The 16,932-nt window shown below is 30.0% G+C and overlaps 1 protein-coding gene across 1 annotated transcript in view; it reads left to right on the top strand.

The window, feature by feature from the left end:
• The window catches only part of LOC114191795 (hydroxyisourate hydrolase-like), a 30,725-nt gene extending 14,509 nt beyond the window's left edge, over positions 1–16,216 (top strand). The window contains exons 2-14 of the mRNA XM_085676305.1: positions 6,966–7,259; positions 7,387–7,450; positions 9,395–9,450; positions 9,660–9,735; positions 9,841–9,912; positions 10,041–10,128; positions 10,340–10,598; positions 10,967–11,082; positions 11,300–11,517; positions 14,659–14,687; positions 14,777–14,864; positions 15,288–15,378; positions 15,738–16,216. Coding sequence (XP_085532431.1) covers positions 7,101–7,259; positions 7,387–7,450; positions 9,395–9,450; positions 9,660–9,735; positions 9,841–9,912; positions 10,041–10,128; positions 10,340–10,598; positions 10,967–11,082; positions 11,300–11,517; positions 14,659–14,687; positions 14,777–14,864; positions 15,288–15,378; positions 15,738–15,984 — 1,563 coding nt within the window. The 5' untranslated portion in view covers positions 6,966–7,100 and the 3' untranslated portion in view covers positions 15,985–16,216. The remainder of the gene's footprint in view (positions 1–6,965; positions 7,260–7,386; positions 7,451–9,394; positions 9,451–9,659; positions 9,736–9,840; positions 9,913–10,040; positions 10,129–10,339; positions 10,599–10,966; positions 11,083–11,299; positions 11,518–14,658; positions 14,688–14,776; positions 14,865–15,287; positions 15,379–15,737) is intronic.
• The last annotated feature ends 716 nt before the right edge of the window (positions 16,217–16,932 follow it).

Here is a 16,932-nt window from a genome sequence, read left to right as displayed (position 1 = left end):
TAACGGATGGTACTACATTGATGCAGATTAAGACAAACTTAAAAGTGAAAAACTTAACGGATAGTACTACATTGATGTAGATTGAGACAAACTTAAACGTGAATACCATTTTGAAATTTTGGAACCAATTAGAGTAATTAAGCCAATTATTTTATTTTTTAAAATGTACATAACTTAATACATAAATAATATATATATATATATATATATATATATATATATATATATATATATATATATATATATTAATAAAAATAACATATAAATATATAAATATGTATACAAAATCTACTATATATCTAAGAAAATGTTAGGATAGTGAAATTACTGAATTAGACATTGTCATTCGTTGACATCTGTCCAAATTTGAGGTTTTTTGGTCTTTTTGTTGTTGTTTGTGTTTTGGCCCGTGATAACTTCTGCATTAATTGGTGATTGACGTTGGCAGTCAGAAATTATTATTCTTCCTCTCCAAGCCAAGCTATTTTGAATGTTGGCTGCTGCCTGAAGCATAGTTGTGGTTATTTTCTCCGTGCAACCTTCTACTTCTTGACAATGTTTGAATTTTTTTTACTATTCCTTCTTTTCCTTCATGAATCAATCTTCTTCTTCTCCAAGAAAAGTTACTTTCATTCTTCTTCCTCCACAAAAAAGGCAACTTTAGAGAACCATAACAAAACCTTTCGGCCTCAAGGTTAGTTCTCCTTCTTGGCTTTTTTTTTTTACTTTTTGAAAGCCATTTTCAGATTTGCTTTTACTTTTTCTTCATGAAAGCTTTAATTTTTTTAAGCTTTTTTATGTTCAAGATGGTTTCTCTGTCCATTTTCTTCTTCTTCACGAAGGTTTGAATTTTTTTTATTATGTTCTTCTTCTTCTTCATACATCCTTCTTCTTTGTGTATCTTTCTCCTTCTTCGTCAAAGGCTCTATTTCAACTGAACTTTGTTTCTATTTTATCTCTGCAGATCTCCTTCATCAAAGGGTATTTTTCTACTTTTTATTCGGTGAAATATATCCAAACATCCTTGTTGTTCTTAGATCTTGCTGTTCTTCTTCTATTTTTTGAACTGAACTTTGTTTCTATTTCGTCTCTGCAGGTTTCCTTCATCAAAGGGTATTTTTCTACTTTTTATTCGGCGATATATATCTAGACATCTGTTCTTAGATCTTGAGTCGACTTTCTTTTGGGTATGCGGAGGTTTGTTGGGTATTTTTTTTTCTAATGTTATTGTCGGGTTAGTTGGGTATATTTTTATGTTTTTGTTCTATACTTAAGGGTTTGCTAAATTATGTTGTAAAAAGCTTTTGTTTGTGTTTGTTATGAATGTCGTTGATGAATTATTTGTTTGCTTTGTATGATAGTCTAAAACAAGCATTAGCTTTCAATCCTATTTACTTGAATTTTGAGTTGAGTTTCTTCTAGGTCCGCGGAGATATAACCTCAAGACCCTGTTATGAGATTTCCTGCAGTAATTACTGTTTTTTTTTGTGCTTTTTTCCTTCTTTTGTGTTAACCCGAATCTTCAAGGTAGTTTTTTCATAACCTTCGTTTTGGAAGAAGGTTTTTTCGTAGCTTTGTATGTTTTAGATGTTATCTTCGTATGTTATCTTATTTTGTTGGTTTTGTTACTATGGAGTGGTACATTTAATATCTGTGTATACTTTTGTCTTTGTTTTTGTACAAGATGAAGATGAGCATAACAGAGTGTCACTCATTGAAATTGTTTCTTGCTTTTGTAGATTAGAGGATTTCAAACCCATATGACCAAATGGATTGAAGTATGTGGCTGCATCATAACAAAATCAAGTTATAGCAATTTCATATTTTAAGTCCTCCTTCACATCTTACTGTTTGCAATTAGGCTCATTATTTGTTTGAAATTTTCAGGATTGACGGGTACAATGGCAGAAGCATTGATCATAGGGCTTCCCATAATTATCTGATAGGATGGCTAACAAGTTTGATAAGGAGGTTGCTTTTTGTTCTCAAATAACTCAAGGTATCCAAAGTATGATATGTGCTTAATTTATTATTTAATTTTTTACTTTTATGAAGTGTGGTTGCTATGAACTTTCATATGAATTCATAGAAAATTGGGAACTTTGAGAACTGGATGAAAATCATGGAATATGATTATAAAAATATCACCACAAAATACCAAATATCACCATGTAATTCTAAGTATCTAATCCTTTTTCATACGTTTTTCTACTCTAAACATAATACCAAATATCATGTATTAGTTTTAGATAACCATTTCATTTTGTTGTAGTAACCGACATTCATGTCATAGATTTTAAATTGTAGCAAAGGTCACCCTCAACACACCATTATGTTGATTGGTGGAAAGGCCGTTGAACTTCAAAGTTATATGGAAATGCCCAACCAAAGGTGAAGAGGATTCTTTTGTTGGTAACTATATTGCAAATTGTATATATTTATGTGTGTGGATGTCATTGCAGACAATGATATATTGATGCGCACACCCAGCTGTGGATAAATCCTAAAGAAGAAATTTTGCAGTATGTTGATATTGGAGATCCAATAGATGTGACTTTCAGTGTAAAAGAATTGAAGGTATGGTAAGCCTAGCCTTTTGTTTGCAAGTTTTTGTTTGACATAGGTAAGTTTAGCAAATGATATTAGAGATTAAGTCAAATGATATCATGTTTTTTAAATTTTATCATGTTATCTCTCAGAATTTGTGTTATTCTTTCTTTCTTCCATTCTACGATAAATTAAAGTATTAAAGTAGACTTGGTTGTTTAAATATTTGGAGCAGATAATCTTTTGTTAATCAAATTTTTCATTAGCTTTTTCATTGTGCAGCAAGTGCATACAAAAGCTTTAGTCCTTTGGAAGAGCAACATGCACAAGGAGAAACAGTTTTGTATGATGATGATGGAAGAGAAATTCAAAGAATTATAATGCAATAAACTACAATTCAAACACCTGGTTGAATTGTCATAGCAGATACAAAGTTTGGGGGTGCTCAAACTAAACACTAGGAATATTGTCCAAAGCTTTATTAGCTTATAATATATTTTGTAACATTCTCATCTTTATTACTATAATTAGTGTTGAAGATGACCGAAATCCATGAGTAGAACAATGTGAAAATAAAATGTGTATCCAACTTAGGATTTTTTTTTTCAAACAATTACAGACCATTGGTTATGTATTAACTCAAGTATGTACAAATTGGAATGGATTTATACTATCAATAATTATATGATTTGTTTCTAAAATTGTTTTATTAATAATTATATGATTTGTTTCTAAAATTGTTTTATTAATTGACCAATTAATTTCATTCATTGTTTTTAATGTTCTAATTTATGAATGGATTTTGTTTTATTCCATATTTTGAAATCGGTTAAACTTATGCATTTGTAATTAATAATTATATGATTAGTTTCTAAAGATTTATTATCAATTAATTGATTTCATTAATTGTTTTAAATTTTTTAAATTATAAATGGAGTTTTAATTGGTAATTGTTATCGTAATTATTAGTATTTTTGTTATTATTATTTGAATCAATAAATTAAATATTTATTATATATAATAATAACAATAATAAAATATGTATACAACATTTATTATGTAATGCGTAGAATTGATATTCTAATATATAAAATCGAGTTTATGCATCACAGAATAAATTTTATATTTATATTTATGTTTTATTATATTCTCATATATTTGTTTATAAATCTTTGTACAAATGTGATAAAAGATTTAAGAAAAAAGTTTAATGTTTTACATGTTATTTTATAATGACTTTTTTATTTATTTTTTTCTAATTTTTAGACTTCTTGAGTTTTGATTGCAAAACAAATAAGATCTAATTGTGAGCATGAGTTTTACTTACTTTAAGTGTACGGGTATACTCATTGTATTAATTGATTGATGATGTACTTTCTATGTTCTATAATTCTTTAAACAAAAATAAGAAAACTAATAATACATGTTATATATCACAGATAACAGAAACACGATAATATTAATCCCAAAATCTAAGTATCTAAATTGTATCCAACCTAAAAAAAGTTAAATGTCTCATAAAATTCCAGGATTCATACTAAATATATTAAGAACTAATTTTAATAATTGTTATAGATGAAGACATGTCTTTAGAAACACCAATTCCAATACGGTCTCTAGCCCGAAATCCATTTGTAGAGAAAAATTGTTTCCACTTATAATTGAGATAGAATTGTTTCGCATATCTTCCTCTCCATCTAATAGTGCAGGTCAACATCATTCATTCCTTGCTAACCAAGATGTACTTCTTACAACCTTTAAGGAAACTTTTTGATGCAAAGTTTGCATTGAGGTACTAACAACAATAGAATTTAACTTAATTAATAGAAATAATAAGCGTATGAAAGATATTACTAACAAATAAAACCAAGGAATATTATTTGATAGCATAACTGGATAAAAAAATTCCATAGATCATGTTTATGCACGAGGATAAAAATATTCGTGAAACATTTTACTATTAACTTTTTCTGTTGTATTTATTCTCGAGATTATATTACATAATATATTTACATTTTACTTTAGCAATGACATGTGTATGCACGTTTCATTTTAATACAATATATAACTAAAAAATTTAATTTTAAATTTTAATCATATAACAATTTTATTTTACTATACAACACCAATCTTAATACAATATATCTAGGTTTTACATAACAATCAACATATATATTTTATTTTAATTTAATATATAATTATAAAATTTAACTATAAATTTTAATAATATAATAACATTATTTTATTACACTTTATTAATTAATTATATATCATATATAAATATTATTTTTTTTTAATCTGATAATTGTCATTATTTGTATTAATTAATTTAACTAAAAAAACTTATAATTAATGATTTACGTATCCAATATTATCTGACTCTTTATTTAAATATTATATTTATAATTATACATAACTAAATTATTTAATTTAAATTATTATTATTATTATTAGTATTATTATTATTATTATTAGTATTATTTATATATACATTTGTTTCTATTTAAAAAATTTACATCAATTTCATGTTTTATTTATTTTTGTACGGACCATATTACATAATATATCTACATTTATAAATTTTAACATCAATCTTATGTTGTATTTATTTGATACGGAACCATATTACACAGTATACTTACATTTTACTTTAACAACAACCCTAACATATGCATTTCATTTTAATATAATATACATGTATTTGTATCTGCATGTGTTCCTGTTTTTATCTAAAAATGTTAACATCAATTTTATGTTATATTTATTTAGTACGAGACAATATTATATAATAAGCCTACGTCTTACTTTACCAACAACATGTGCATACGTATTTCATTTTAATCTAATATACACGTGTTTATATCTACATGTGTTTCTATTTAAAATTTTTAACATCAATTTCATGTTGTATTTATTTTATACGGGGCCATATTATACAATATGCTTACATTTTACTTTAACAATCACGCGTGGATACACATTTTATTTTAATATAATATACATGTATTTATATCAACATGTGGTTTTATTTAAAAATTTTAACATCAATTTCATATTGTATTATTTTATACGGGAAAATATTACACAATATGTCTACATTTTACTTTAGCAACGAAGTCCCGTGGATACACATATTATTTTAATATAATATACATGTGTTTATATCTACATGTATTTCTTTTTAATAAATTTAACATCAATTTCATGTTATGTATATTTTGTATGGGACCATATTACACAATATGTCTACATTTTACTTTAGCAACAACATGTGTATATGCATTTCACTTTAATGTAATATACATGTGTTTGTATGTACATGTGTTTCTATTTAAAAATGTAACATCAATTTCATGTTATATTTATTTTGTGCGGGACTATATTACATAATATGACTACATCCTACCTTTAGCAACAACCCATGCATACTCATCTCATTTTAATATAATATACATGTGTTTGTATATATATGTGTTTTTACTTAAAAATTTTAACACCAATTTCACGTTGTGTTATTTTATACGGGACAATATTACACAGTAGGTCTACATTTTACTCTAACAACGACCCGTGAATACATATTTTATTTTAATATAATATATATGTTTATATCTTTTTGTGTTTCTATTTAATAATTTTAATATCAATTTCATGTTATATATATTTTGTACGGGGTCATATTATACCATATGTCTACATTTTACTTTAATAATGACTCATACATACGCATTTCAATTTAATATGTGTTTCTACTTAAACACATGTACATATAAACATGAAACACAAGTGTTTAAATACATATAAATTAAATACAACATGAACATCAATTTCATGTTGTATTTAATTTAAAACGGGACCATATTACATAATATCCTTACATTTTACTTTAATGATGACTCATGAATATGCATTTTATTTTAGTATAATATAATATACATGTTTTTATTTATATCTACATGTGTTTATATTTAAAATTTTTAACATCAATTTCATGTTGTATATATACGGGATCATATAACATCATATGTCTATATTTTACTTTAATAACGATCCGTGTATATGTAATTCATTTTAATATAGCGTGTTTATATGTACATGTGTTTCTATTCAAAATATTTATACATATACATTTCAATATAATTTAATAATAGTAATAATAATATTATTATTATTATTAATACTATTATTGTAAATTGTTATAATTAATTAAATAGATAATATATTTAAATAATAAAATTAATTATTATATGCAATTAAATCAATAATAATAATTCAAATAATTGATTTATATAATTACAACAAAATTTTTGTTTTAAAAATTACAAAACATAAAACTAAAAAACACGACCCGTGCGTAAGCACGGGTCTCCTACTAGTTTGAAATTAAAAACTTACGGAACCATGGCTCCCTTGGTCAGAACGTAGGTACGTCCCTGTCAGTAAGTTGAAAGGCGAATGTCAGTAAGTTGAAAGGCGAAGGCGATGGGCCAGGATCCTATCCGCTTCCAATAAATGTTATCCGTGGCGCGTTGAAATTAGAAAGCGAGAGCCAAATGTGGGGTGAATCGATGGAAACACCACACACCAACGCTTTCATCCTCTCTTTCTTACTTCTAAACTTGGCTTTCGGAAGAGTTGCCGGCGCCGATACCTACAGCAGGGACGATTTCCCCGTCGATTTCATTTTCGGTTCAGGCACCTCTGCTTACCAGGTTCCTACTGAATTCCTCTTATTATTCCTCTCATTTCATCATTTTTTTTACCTTTCTATTATATATATGTTGAAGTGGCAAGAAATCGCTAATCTAAACGTGTTGTTGCTGTTATTATTGTAAACAGGTGGAAGGAGCTGTTAACACAGAGGGAAGAAGTAGTAGCATATGGGATACATTTACGCACGCTGGTTCCTTTCTTTCTCCTTTCACTCTTCTTTTTCCAATCTTCTTACCGATTTTATATAAATATAGATTTATTATATTTTTTCAAAATTCCGAACAATAAATCAAAATTAAACTAATATTTATACATATTTAACATGGCGGAGCATATGGGAGCCAGATGCCCTGGACACCCTAAAACTCTTAAAATTATGTGTATGTAATTTTTTTCTATAAAACATATCATTAATATTAATAGATAGTAAAATATAAAATTAAGTATAATAAAAAATGAAAATTTATTATGATATTTCTTTATTCTTTTCTTTTCTTTTGAGTTGGTCAGCTAATTTTTCATTCTCACGTAATGAAGAAGAAAAAAAATTAAATATTAATTCATTATTCTTTTAATTCTCAAATATTGTTTAAAAAAAAATCTCTTACGTCACATGATATGAAATGTTAATTATATAGTATAGTATTTTTTTTTTATCTTATAAAAGTAATTCATTTTAGAAATATATATAAAAAACTAATAATATTTATTTTTTTATGATCGGTATTTATTTTAACTTAATTATCGTATTTTTTTAATAATTATGTCTCTCCTTTTCATATTCAAAGAATTAGAGATAAGAAATCTTATATAAATAGTTGAAAGGTCATCCAAAAAAAATGTCTCAAATAATATCTAAAGTATAAAAAAGTTTATTTAACATGGATTTATATCAAATTAATTTCAAAACTATTCTTTTTTTTAAGAAGAAACATTAAAGGAAATTTATACAATTAAGGTTATCAAAAAGGTCGTGAAATAAAATGTAAAATGTCTCAAATAATATCTAAAGTATAAAAAAGTTTATTTAACATGGATATATATCAAATTAATTTCAAAACTATTCTTTTTTTAAAAAAAAACATTAAAGGAGATTTATACAATTAAGATTATTGAAATAAGATCGTGAAATAAAATGTAAGATGGATTTTTTACAAAATAATATGATTATTTATATTAAAAAAAAGAGTTTGGATTTAATTATACATGAATTAAAAAATTAAAAAAAAAGACAATCTTTATATATTTGATTTCTTTTATAATTATATTTATTTGATTACGTGTTTGATCTTTTTCATAATAGTGATGAAATATAGAAATTTTAAATATATTATTTTAACTGTGACAAAATTATTGGTCATGATTTATAAAAAATCAAATTTGACACATGTTGGTGAGATTAGTAAGTTCTCGGTATATCCTTACTTTCATCAGAAACTTTAAAGTGAGTTATCAGATATAAGAGGTGGTCTGTCAGAGATAACGAATTTTGTTCTTTAAAAACGAACATAAGAAATTGATTATATTTTACTTTAGATATTGAGTTTAAGACCCACCGAGGTAAAAGAGCCTAATAACAATAATCATTACCAATTATCTCTAGAAATAAACCTTTAGACAATCACTAAAAGGATATGCATATCGATAGATTCTAACCTAGGCTTTAGCTGGAACAAAAGGGTTTAGGGAATGTTAACATACAAATTTCGGTATGTTTCCTCATTGTTCGGAATTGCAGGTGACTTTATATCTGCTACTTAGGTTGAGTGTATGTTCTTCATAGAAGGGGTGAAAGAGGTTTTGTGGTTTATTTGAGGGTTATGTTCTTGTGCTTGTGTGACTATAGTTATTGATTCTAATTCACAGTCATCTAAATTTAATTATATTGTTTATTATCTGTGTTTTATGATTTTCAAGCTTTATGGGTATATATACTACAAAAAATTATGTGTTTCAATCGGGATTTATCACAAGAAGTATAATAACCTCCGAAACTAAATACTCATACACAGATTTACTGAAACGTGAATAAATGATGAAAATAAATTTACTAATCTAGTTTTGCGTTCTCAATTACATACGAATCATTATTCACTTAAAATTTCAGTCTCATGCAATAATTTCTATTGAACAGGATATAAGCAGGGAGAAAATGGAGATGTAGCATGCGATGGGTACCACAAATATAAAGTGAATACGCTTATCCTTAATATTTTTTTATTTGCCCGTTAGAGCATTATTCCTTGTGTTGTGATTCTCCCATTTGTGGAAGATCAGAGAAGATTGATGCATAAGCTGCTCTAATAATAGAAGTTTAGCTACTATTTTGTTCAACCGTTAAAGCATCACTGTAGCATCGTTTGATTTTAAATGTTTTCCCTAAAATATATGTAATGCAGGAAGATGTGAAGCTAATGGTGGAAACAGGACTTGAAGCCTATAGATTCTCCATCTCTTGGTCCAGACTGTTACCAAGTATGATACTCAACACAAACCCTTGAATTTTATTTTATATATCTATATATGTTTGTAGGGTAAAACCTTTCTCAACACTTTGAAAAAACTTATGTTTCTCCTCAGATGGTAGAGGACCCGTCAATCCCAAAGGATTACAGTACTACAACAATCTCATCAATCACCTCATCAGCAATGGTTAGATTTAAATTCGGATTTCTTAAATAGCTTGCAAAATTAACAAATTTGAAATAAAAAAACAAATTTGAAATCTATTCTATAATTCTACAACTGATATAGTTGGTTGCCCTATTTTCCTGGAGCAGGAATCCAACCACATGTGACGTTACACAACTATGACCTTCCACAGGTTCTTGAAGATGAATATGGAGGATGGGTTAGTCGTGACATCATGTATGCTTCTCATCTCTTGCTCCTTATAGGGAAATTCTAACTACTCCTTTACAAATTAGTACTTTTATTAATTTTTTATTTAATAATTTTTATTTTATTACTATGTCGAATTGTTAAAATTTGAGATGGACGTAAGAGAAAATGTCAGATGTCAAATTAATTTATTGTATCGATAAAAACTAATACATAAGTTACTTGGATGTAATTGCAGAGGAGACTTCACATACTATGCTGATGTATGTTTTAGAGAGTTTGGCGATAGAGTCTTGTATTGGACCACTGTGAACGAACCCAACGTTTTTAGCTTAGGTGGTTATGATCAGGGAACCTGCCCACCTCATCGATGTTCTCCCCCATTTTGTGCTATAAAGAGTAATAGGGGCAACTCCACATATGAACCCTACTTGGCAGTTCATCATATTTTGTTAGCTCACTCTTCAGCTGTCAAATTGTACCGGAGAAAATACAGGGTATGTCACCTAATCTTACATATATATGTTTAAATGGAAAAATTTTCAGCAAATACACTTTGCACTAAACTTAAAAAGATTAGTCTACAACGTAAAACATCACAAATTTTGTATTCTTTATTAGGGTGAAAAGTTTTTGAATTATTATCTCTTCAGAAATTGTTATTACCTAAAAGTTATACCTCATGTGGTTCTATGTTAATTGACCATTTCAATGTTGTTTACTAATAATGCATAAAACTTAAATTCTTAAACTTAACATCCTTATCTGATTTTCAATCTCTATATATTGACTTTTTTTCTTCTCCATCCAAACTTTGTTAGCAAAGAATGCTCTCCTTTTCTGAGAAACTTATTTAACATTGCAGAACAAACAACATGGATTTGTTGGTACTACTGTCTTCTTGTATGCGATTTCACCTCAAACAAATACAGAGAAAGACAGGGCAGCAACTGAACGAGCTCGTGACTTTTTGGTTGGTTGGTAAGCAACACAACCTAAAATTTGTTCGTTTTACTTATTTTTTCCACTTATTCTTAAGTTGTTTCCTTAAGATAGGTGCTTATTTATGACTGAAGTTCCGTCGTTACCCTTCTCATGCTATTCTAACTTCTTAAAGATTGGTTTCTTTAATTGGACATACCAATATGTCAAATAATAATAAACATGACAGCTTTACAAGAATGCTTTACTATTGCAGGGTTATGGAACCCTTGCTATATGGAGACTATCCAATTTCCATGAAGACAAATGCAGGTGTAAGAATTCCGGCCTTCACACCTCGTGAATCTGAACAACTCAAGGGTTCATTTGACTTTATAGGAGTCAATTACTACACCGGCATCAATGTCACAGATAATTCTGACAGCCTTAAGAATCAACTGAGAGATTTCACCGCAGACATAGCTGCAATGTTTTGTAAGTACCTTGTTAGGCTTACTTAGTAAGAGATTAAAGAGTTAAAAATTCAAATGAGTTAGTTGAGTAGAAGTGATAAATTTGTACAGTATATTATGAAAAAAAAAAAAGCTTATAAGCACTAAATCTTAATCTTTTAGATCATAGGTGGTAATACCCCTTACATAACCTAAGGATCTATTTGATATTATAAAAAGAATAATATAAAGTTTGGCACAGTTGTACAATGATTTAACATTATAATTATGGGGTAAACTTAAATGTCGAGTGTTGTATTTAATAGAATTGATAGAATTAAGTGTCTTAGGAGGTTGCAAAGGTTAGTAGTGCTTCTAGTAATGATTGTGACATGCAATAGAGTTCATTAAGTATGGTTTAGATAGTGGTTGTATTTAATGCATGTAGTTGGAGGGTCATGTCTAAGGGCCAATAAATAATCCATGTACTTCTCATTGTGTGATACAACAAGTCATAATATTAGAGAGTATTCCGGTAAGACTTGTCAACAAATTGGCATCGGAGTGCTTAAGTAAGAGTGTTTGAGTGTTAGAGAGTTTGAGCGAGATGACCAACCTTGCAAATTATTTGCTAGAGCTGTCATAATAGGTAACTCGGCCCGACCCGACTTGACCCACCAGGGTTGTTCACTTAGTGAGCCAACCCAATCCGGGTCATTTATTAACGAGCTAAAAAAATTTGAACCCGACCCGATCCACCACGAGTTGGTGGATTAAACGGGTTGGCTCACGAGCTCACTTAATTAAAAAACTACAATTTTTTTTCGGTCAAAACTAAATTATAATTATAATTAAAATCTAAATAAACTTCAATACAATCCAAATACAAACTAAAATAAAAAAAATACAAAATTATCTATGTGTTGGCTAAAAAACAACCTAACCTGACCCAAATACAAATCCCAACTTAACAAAAAGCACTTGCATGAACCTTTATTTGCGGATTGGTGAGCCAACCCGACTCACCACAGATTCAACCCAGGTGAGTCGGGTTCTAAGTGAGTCAGGTCAAAAATCAACCCGTATTGAAATTTATAAAAAAATTTCAACCCAACCCGGCCCGAACCCATGGTGGGCCAGGTTGGCTCGCGGGTTTCAACCCATTTTGACAGCTCTATTACTTGCCCTTGCCTAAATTATCAAAAGGTGTCAACGGTGACAACTGGAGTGTGCAAATGATGGCCCTCCTTGTTTCTCAAGAAGTATAGGAAGTAATTGAAAATGGGCACCAAGAACCAAAAGATATTGAAGAACATACGATTATCCAACTTGCTGCGTTGAGAGCAACGCGAGTGAAGGACAAAGGAGCCACGTACATGTTGTACCGAACTATCAATGAGTCCAACTATGAGAAGATAACAAATGTTAAATCTTCAAAAGAAGCGTGTGATATATTGAAGAAGACATATAAAAGAGATAATCATGTGAAGCAAATCAAACTTCAAAATCTAGAGACGAGCTTGAATGCATGAGGATGAAAACGGCTAAAGGAGTTGTCGAGTATGTCTTTCGTGTTAAGACCGTGGTGAACCAAGTGGTAGCGAAAATCATGAGGTTGTTAACCGATGACTTTAGGAATATAGTATGTGCTATGGAGGAGTCCAATGACTTGTCAATGGTCTCGATTGAAGAGTTTATTGTCGGGTCGCTTGAGGCTAAGTAGCAGAGAAGGAAGAAAAAAGAGGAGTTTCTCGATCAAGCATTTCAAGCTAAGGCAAGACAACCATAAAGGGAAAAACTCAGAACACTCAAGGGAGAGAACGATACCAAGAAGGTATAAGAAGTAGTCCTAATGATAGAAGTCGTGGACAGGAAGAGGAGAAAGAACATTCCAGTCAACAAATTTGGCGCGGGTCGAGCAACTCAGGCGTTGAGTGCTTCAAGTGTGGCAAGTATGGCCATTATGCACAGGAGTGCAAATCGGTTAAGTGCTTCAGTTGTGATAAGGTCAGACATTTCGCAAAATATTGTTGATCTACAAATGAAAGAGAAGAGATGGGATGTAGCTCGGGGGTCGAGCACTAGCAAGTGGAGAATTCGGCAAGAAGGTCGGGTATCATAAGTTAGTCGAGTACCATGGATAGGTCGATAAGACATGCAAATAGCCCGAAAAGGGACATAGAGAACTCAGTGCAACATGTGGAGAGCTCGGTGGAGCTTGAGACAAGCTCAGTTAGCTCAGTGAGACATTTACATAGCTTGATTAAGTCAGTGGAGCAAGTGAACGTCTTAGAAAGCTCAATGGGGAGCCTAGGTAGCTCGGTAAAGCATGTAGATAGATTGGATAAGTTGGTGGAGCAAGTGGGAAGCTCGAATAGCTTAGTGGTGTATTTGTACAGCTTGAATAGCTCGAACATGTACGAAAATGAGCTCGTTATCCAAAGGTTAAAACTTGCAAGAGGCATTTTGCAACAAAGAATTGACAAGGAAATTAGAGACAATGTAGAGTTACAGGCAAGCTTCGAGAGAAGAAAGCAGGTTTTGCAAGAGAAAGATCTTTGAGCTGCATTGGAAGAGTAAGATGAGAAGTGGCGACTCGAAATGAATGATGAATTTGGTGTGAAAAAGGCGTGGGAATTTAGAGGTATGTTACCACTGCTCTAATTCATGTAATAGATATATCACATTTTTTTTAATCACTTCCATAGGAATTCCTTAAATTGGTTGACTAGCTTTTTTTTATGATTGGGAATCTAAATTATGGGTAACTAGTCTATTGAACCATACTGTTAATGACTATTAACGAAAGGAACAAGCATGGTGTGGGCTGCATTTGGCAAAGTCAGGATGAAGGGAAGAAGATGAAAGACAAAAGAAACATTTAAGTTTACGGGAGATTTTGTTGGGTAAACTTAAATGTGAGTTGTTGCATTTAATAGTGTTAGTAGAATTAAGTGTCTTATTAGATTGCAAAGATTAGGAGTGCTTCTAGTAATGATTGTGTCATTCAATAAAGTTCATTAATTATGGTTTTGGTAATGGATATTATTTTATGCATGTAATTGAAGGACCATATCTAAGAGTCTATAAATAGTCCATGTATTGTTTGGTTAAGCAAGTCATAATATTACAGAGAAAGAGCTGTTGTCAACAATAATGACTGGCCGTTTTTCTGGTTTTGCAGCAGGAGTGGATTTGTTTTCAAATGAAGAGGTAACAATAAAATAAAAAATCACTTAAATTGGTTCTATTTTTTAGTTATCCGTTGTGCAAATAACTGTCTTTTCACTTTCATGATTCAGTACCCTATCACACCGTGGATTATGCTGGAAGAATTGAATAAATTCAAGCTCCTTTATGGAAATCCTCCTATATTCATTCATGAAAATGGTCTCTCTCTCTCTCTCCCTCTCTCTAAGATTACGTATAATTGCAATGAATATTTTGTAGCAAAATCAACACTTGATGTTATACGGTTGAATATTAAGCTTGGGGTCATAGTTCTGTTGTTGTAGAGAAATGAACTCGATTACATTAGGCAGTTTTGTTTCAATCTGCTCATTGCTGCTTATACTATTTACACATTTTATTAATACACCCGACTAACAATGTCATTGGTTAATGTCATACTGCGCTTCACTTGTATTTTTTTATATAAACCACCTTTATACTTAGTTGTATGGAACTTTACTCAACATATTTTAGTACATTTGTTTCAATGTTAAACTAGAAAATCCTGCTGATGCTATGTAGGTTACTCATGCGAAACTTGATAAGTTTAAATGAGTTACTGATTAAAATTTGGGTTGTTAGGTCAACGGACACCAAGCAATTCGTCACTACAAGACGTGTCAAGAGTGAAATACTTGCATGGATATATTGGTGGAGTGCTTGATGCCTTGAGGTATGTTAACACTGCTCTAATTCATGTAATAATATATCACAATTTTTTTAATCACTTCCATAGAAATTCCTTAAGGTTGTTGACTAGCTTTTGTTTATGACTGGGAATCTAAATTATGGATAACTACTCTATTGAAGTATACTGTTTATGACTAATCTTGGGAAGTGACTCAAGTAAAGAATTTATCAAACATGCCCCGAACACACACTGACAAGCAAAAGAACACAAATAGTTGAACTAGAAGAAACAAAAAGTAGTTATCATTAGATTGTAATACAGTGGTTTATTTTACTGTAAGTGTTCCCATAAACACCTCTGATGCGTTCTCTGGTATTCTCCATCTCTCCAAAATTTCTCAGGGATGGAATAAACATAAAGGGGTATTTTGTCTGGTCTTTCCTGGATTTGTTCGAGTTGTTGGATGGATACAAATCTAGCTATGGCCTATACTATGTTGATAGGGAAGATCCAGAGTTGAAAAGATACCCAAAGCTCTCTGCAAAATGGTACAGCCGATTTTTGAAGAATAGAAACAGTTCTATAGTTGGAAGTGTTGAACTTGAGAAGGATCCCTCACTCGTTTCAATTGGCCACTTATTTGAGTAGGTTCTTTGTTTGTTGTCATGAAAATGTCGTACCATAAGAATAAATTTGAAGAAAACATAGTACCTGGGCAAATTTCAATTCAGATTGTAAGGAAGCATAAAGAGAGTTGGCAAGTAAAGCCCCACAGGTAATGGGGTATGATGTGCCATGTTAAAGAGGATTTCAAATAACAGTGCGGTTTTTGGCAGTGATGTGTTTTTATGAAACAATGGTCTAACCTATTCATAGACAAGTAACACTTTTTTTCTTTTTCTTTTTTTTTTGAGATTTTTATTTGCCTATTATAAAAATATAATTATACTTTAATTATTGCACATTAATGATTCTCCTTATTTTTTCAAATACATAATCATCCAAAATAATTTAATAGATCTCTAATTTACATAATATAAAAGGTCTCTAATATTTTTAGTATATTATTATATTTCTCTCTCTATATATATATAATAAATTATTAATCTAATATTATTTTATTAAACTTTTTGTGCATATTTTTTTTGGAAACTTTGAATTTCAAATATTATGCAAATACATAGTACTCGTGAATATATATAAGGATTAGTATATGAGTATTGAATGTCGTATTAAAAACTACAAATAAATAATTGATTTAATCAATATAACATTATTTTTGTTTACAAGTTTTTAAGTATAATTTACGAAAACTGTAACGTCCTATTTAATTATTAAACGGAATTAAAGGAAACGTCACGCGATCAAATATAGCAGCTTAGTCTTGGGGTCCTTAACGCAACCCCTACAACCTGGCACACCACAATGCCAACATAAAACAGATACAATTCTAACAAAGAGTGTAGAGCAAGAAATCATAAGACGATACAGGGGTCGTAGCCCTAAAGAAATCATGAATAAAAGGACTCCAGCCCAGATGGCTAAGCTGCTGAATCACCATTCCCTTGCTGACCACGAGAACCTCGCCCATCTGCT

This window comes from Vigna unguiculata, chromosome 7 (assembly GCF_037176805.1).
Source record: "Vigna unguiculata cultivar grain cowpea cultivar isolate G323 ecotype 2 chromosome 7, ASM3717680v1, whole genome shotgun sequence".
In the NCBI taxonomy this organism is placed as follows: domain Eukaryota; kingdom Viridiplantae; phylum Streptophyta; class Magnoliopsida; order Fabales; family Fabaceae; genus Vigna; species Vigna unguiculata.
The sequence above is the reverse complement of the archived record's forward strand: the minus strand, read 5'-3'. Positions and strand labels throughout refer to the sequence as shown.